This window comes from Anser cygnoides, chromosome 3, assembly GCF_040182565.1.
Source record: "Anser cygnoides isolate HZ-2024a breed goose chromosome 3, Taihu_goose_T2T_genome, whole genome shotgun sequence".
Classification (NCBI taxonomy): domain Eukaryota; kingdom Metazoa; phylum Chordata; class Aves; order Anseriformes; family Anatidae; genus Anser; species Anser cygnoides.
Genome location: NC_089875.1, coordinates 85,074,709 through 85,080,266, shown reverse-complemented (window position 1 = coordinate 85,080,266; position 5,558 = coordinate 85,074,709). Strand labels below are relative to the sequence as shown.

The window sequence follows — 5,558 nt, the reverse complement described above, 5'->3', positions numbered from 1 at the left end:
TTTAATTTGTTACATGAGTAATTTTGGTGTGTTTCAGAGAATGTGAAAGAGAACAGTGCTTGTGTGTCTGCCACCTCTGCTATGACTCTTCTGCACGTGCTGTTCTCCTTTATCAAAGCAGCTGTCTTATCTATAATCCAGGTCACTGAGTCACCGAAGGCCTGCTTGATTTCCTCATGGTAAATGCCTTACAAATTAAAAAACAAGCTTCAGTGAATGCACAACTACATAAACACCTATGAGAACATAGTATAAATCATATTCTGTCTTACAGTAAAGGTAAAAATTGAAAGAGAACTTACTGTTTGAACTGAATTTCACATTATAAGAGAGACACCAGCACTTGCTGAGAATTGAATATAAGAATTTTAAAAGGTACATGAACGAACTGCACAAACACTTGACAACCTGGAGATTATACTTCTGAGAAATTATTGGAAGCAACAGTTTGGAAGGGTGAGTTTCCAGCAACTAGAAATGTTTCCCTAGACCTACCTCTCCTAGCCCCTGCCTTAGCCATACCTACCTCCAGTACTCTGCCTCTTTGGGAACCCAAGAATTGCTATGATTTGAAAATCTCACTTCAGTTTACACACTATTTGCTGTACATGTAACACTATTAAGGGCTGAGTTAAAATTATTTCACTTTTACCTATTTGCAAAACAGTCCCAAATCAAGGAAAGGCAGCATATTTATATATACAGCTGATATTTTATATATAAATAGTGCTGTATTTACACATCTTATGAATATAGGCCAATACTTCATTATTTGGGGAAAAAACTCATACTGAAAAAAGCTTAGTATACTAACTACGGTTGTTTTATGTTCATCCTTGACTTTTTTTTAAATATATATGTGCACACATTTTAGATTTGTGTGTACTCAAAAATCTTGCACTGTTAATTGTGACTTGTAAATAACTGCCTGTGCCTATACGGTGCAAGTGGTACTATTTTGTGCTTTATGCATTGTCACATGCTTGTATAAGCCAAACTGCATGCTTACCACTGGTCCCTAATGAAGTGTGACATATAAATACATATAGGTCTGAACAATTTCACTTTTGATTTGAAGCTTAGCTTCATAAGGTAAAATCAATGACACAAAATACAGTGTAGAATGAATGCAATTACAGGAGAGGACCTCAGGTGTACATTCTAGCTTTTAGCTTGTCTTTGCTCTAAATAAGTATCATTGATTGAGCTAGAGCCTTAGATTAGGTCCTGTGTAATTCTTAAGGAGTTTCAGTACTCACATTATCAAACTAGTAATTTACTGATTTTATTGTTCAAAACCCCATTCTTCCAGCCACTAAATATCTACCTTCAATTTTCTTTACTGTATTTTCATTTTCTTCTACTTTTTCTACCCTCTTATCAAGATAGAGTTTTGTTGTTTTTTTCAGACAATAACTGTAACAGCTGTTCTTTTCCTCCCTTCCCCGTTTCCTGCTGGAGCAGGAGAGCCCGTGTTACACACTAGTGATACGGCAGGAAGGCCTCCTACATTAGCCCCTATTTTACAGGCAGTAAGTACACTTAGGTGTGTGCACACCAGCAGGATAGAAGGTGTGGTGGTATCTCTAACGTTCAGCTTCTTACCTGCTATGTTGTCTACCACTTCAGCAGAATGGCAATGGAAAATGACTACTCTGCTGCAACACTTCAAGCATTTAAGAACTTGAAAGGGATCTTAAAGAAACTGGAAAGTTTTATAAGTTAGAGGGGGAGAAGCAAAACTGTGGAAGAAAATTCCATGCCCTGCTGGATGAAAACTATTGGTAACACTATACACTAAAAATACAGGCATTAAGAATATTCAGGAATGTTCTATAGCATCTGAAAAGGTCGCATGGAATTTTTCAATAGAATAACCTCAAAGTTCCTCATATTATAAAAAAATAATGCATGAACTTTATTACTAACAAAATATGACATACACTTTGCAGTGTAGCTTAATTCAAAGCTCTCCCTTTGAAGCAGCAAGATTTCAGATAAGATCAATGTAATTCAATGCACGAGCATTACATCACTGATTTCCCATAACATTTCCTATATATAACTGAACATTGTAAGTTGATTACACAAGCAGAATTTTATCTGATCATGTCTTCCAACAGTTATCTGTTATGCTGAATCCGCTGGAATTAGGTGCTGGAATAACAACGCCTTGTTTCTGCAGTTCTCGTAAAACATCTAAAATTGAATCCAATTCCACTCGAAATTTCTCCAGTTCTTGATTCTTCCGCTGTGCAAGTTTTCTCCACTTCTCAGCTTCATGGGTTTGCCTTGCTTCAGTAATATGTTGTGTTAGTTGTGTTGCCTGCAAATTACAAGCAAGTCAGCATTGGGATTTTCTAGTCAAATATTCAGTCACCACTGCTCCTTTGCAAAAATATACCACTTCATTTTATTTGATGCTCAGTCTCAAAGCCCAGTGCTGATGTTAAGTGGGAACAAGTTGTTCCAAGCATTACAAAAAATTGTTCTCATGGCAATATAATGCCTTTAGATATTTGCACTGATGACAGAAGGGTAGAAGCCATCACTGACTAATGAGCCTCAGGAGAATTTGACTTAGCCTCTCCAAAGCAGCAATTAAAAGTTTGAATACATTAGACAAAATTGATCACATAACATAGAGCCCTTTGTAATCAAAATGAGCTTTTTGAATTGCCATTTAAATGTGTTAATTAAAGAACACTGCAGCAGAAACAAACAAAATCTGAATTACATATTCTGTGCTACTGCTGTGCTTTTAAAAGCCACCAGTTGTATGAATTACCAGAAAATATCAGTGACTAAGTCTGAAGCTGTTGCAGATACAAGGTTGAATTAATTTTCACATGAATCCATGGCATGATCCTATTGAATTACCCAACATAAAGTGTCACAGGAAATCAGAAACTACCCACCACTATTGAACTCTAATAGATTCTTAAAGCTCTATCACTTAAAGGCCATTTGTAGTTTGATACTAAGGACAACCTGTTACTGCATTGTTCAGCAATTAGTTTTTCCATACATTGTTCAGTTCAGGTTTGTTATCATTTGTTCTGAGGCCTGTTTGATTCCCCCACTGCATGTGATTAAGGGTACAAAACTAGAGCAAATAAAACCTAAAGCTTCATGCATAGCAAGGCTAATAACAGCAGAAAAGATGAAATTACCTAGTAGTAGTTGTATTACATAGTATCATTTCTGTGTTTCTGTTGTTGTTTTTTAAATAATACATTAAAAAAAGTAAACAGTATGGATCGTAAGGATTTCAGAAGGGATGGATCACAGACTAGACAGCAGATGGTATTTTACAGAAATGGCAGGAAGTTACCACAGTATACAAAAGCAAATGAATAGTGTAAAAAAGTAACTGCATTACAGTTGCCTTAGTAGGACAGAATGCAAACAAAAAGTCATCAGGGGTTGTAGAGTTTGTTCTTGATCTACAGGCTTGTTTTATGCACAGTTCTTTTTTGGAATTAAAGATCTGTTGTAGAAATGTGTGAGAAAAAAAGTCTTCTACCATGAACAATTCCGTACGTAACTGGGAATTCCTTGAAATCTGGTTCAAAATTGTAGAACAAACTCCACAAGCTATGAACTGCTACAGTTTTGATTGTCTCCTAGTTCAACTGGCCTTTGACTTCATGTAATTAAGTAAAACCAAAGTTAAAACAATAATGAAAGACACTCAAACATTGAAATGATGGAAGTGTTGAGAAATTTACATGGACTAGAAAACAGTCTCCAGATGATAGCAGCTCCCCCCAGACAGAGAGATCAGGTTGGAGGCTATGACATAAAATTGAAAAACAAAACAACAAAAAGCAGAACTGTTTTGCCCATTCAGGTGATACAAGTGTCAGACACAAGGAGCTGTGTCAAAGAGCTAACTGTCAAACAAACATTAGACAATTACCCAGAATTTTTAGTGTGTAAATGATAAAGGGTTTTTTGTTGTTGTTGTTTAGGGTTGTAAATGTAATGGACAGCTGCAGGATGTTTCTCTACTTTCATATGCAGCTTTCCTGAAGGGGACTTCTAGGACTAGATAGTAAAATTAAGAGTTTAGTTGAGGAATGTATCACATCTTAATAAACTAAATTACAAACTCTTGTCACATTTTCAATGGCCAGCTTTCATGGTGTAACTGAAGCAAGGAATTGCTGACTAGCACCACATTAATTGCATCAGCAGACCAAACCACGACTGTATCAAAAAATAGTTGCCCCCATCTCCACTATGGGGTATATGAGCCCGTGCACATACCATAAAGTTACAGTTCAAACAATAAATTGCCCTCGAGCAGTAAATGCAGAATATGCTGTGGTGTACCTTTTGAAGTTCTTGCTCTCTTTCTGCATGTCTGGTCTCTATATGCTTGATTTTCTTTTCCAGACACAAGAAATGCTTCATTTCGGGACTCTGGCTCTCCTTTGCCTCTCTCAGTTCTTCCAACAATTTTGCCACCTAAAATTTCAGATAATTGATGAAGATTTTATACAGTATTTAACACTGTGATAACAACAGATGCCTTTCAAAGTGTATTTGTGTTGTTTAATGACTCTATTCAAAAGCTGTAGAAGGGAAGACTTAAAAGAGAAATCTCTCCTTTATTTGAAAGCTTAAACAGGGGCTCAGGGACTTTATCTTTCATTTGTATGAAGTGGCCTAAAGATAAGAAAGTCTAGTCCTTTTTTGATAAATCCAATCCTGTTTGTAATGAGTCATGATTATTCACAGTCAATTTTTATACTTCTAAATATACTAAAAAATTAATAGATAATATGATTAAAACTTTCTCACACTCTCTTCTCCTCATACACACTGGATAAAGATCAAATATAAAATGCATCAGTGAAACTCATTTCTAAGGAATAAATTAAGAAAAAACATGCTGCTAACGCACACGATCAAACCCCTTTGGTCTAATAACCGGCAGGTCAAATCAGCTCAGCCGATGACTTGCAATTGATTTTCCAAAGCCTCCAGAAATTTAGGTATGTTTTCTTATAAAGCTCTATTGCTTTATTCTTATTCTTTTCCTATTTCAACTTGATATTTTTTCTTTTAACATACTAAGGTTTTTTGTTCACTTTCTTAATGTGTATGAGTAAACTAAAGTGAAAGTGTTATACAGTCTTTTATCATAAACCTTAGGTCCCCTTATCCAATATCTGAGCACTAACCCTCTTCAAAAAATAAATAAATTGCATTCTCAGATATAATTGGTGTAGGAGATACTGTTAAAGATACTGTTTCTAAGGCTCATTTTACTATATATTACTTGAGGTATTTCATTACAAGGATGAAAAAGAAAACAATTTTGTAATGTACCCTGAATCCAAATTTAAATATACCTCTTTTTGTAGGAGTTCCTCTCGCATTTGTGAAACTAGAAGGGCTTCCTGATGTCTCTGGTGTTCACTGATTTGTTCTTGGAGATGTTTTATTAATATCTACAAAAAAAAAAAAAAGACCAAGTATCGTGGTCTAACTAACAAATTCTCATGACAACATATGAAAACCTATACAGGAAAAATACACCAGAAATA

The 5,558-nt window shown here is 35.4% G+C and overlaps 1 protein-coding gene across 1 annotated transcript in view; it reads right to left on the bottom strand.

The window, feature by feature from the left end:
• Positions 1–1,894: 1,894 nt before the first annotated feature.
• Positions 1,895–5,558, bottom strand: part of CEP162 (centrosomal protein 162) — a 41,504-nt gene continuing 37,840 nt past the window's right edge. Inside the window, 3 exon segments of the mRNA XM_066994581.1 lie at positions 1,895–2,326; positions 4,339–4,473; positions 5,364–5,462. Of these exon segments, the coding sequence (XP_066850682.1) occupies positions 2,108–2,326; positions 4,339–4,473; positions 5,364–5,462 (453 nt within the window). The 3' untranslated portion in view covers positions 1,895–2,107.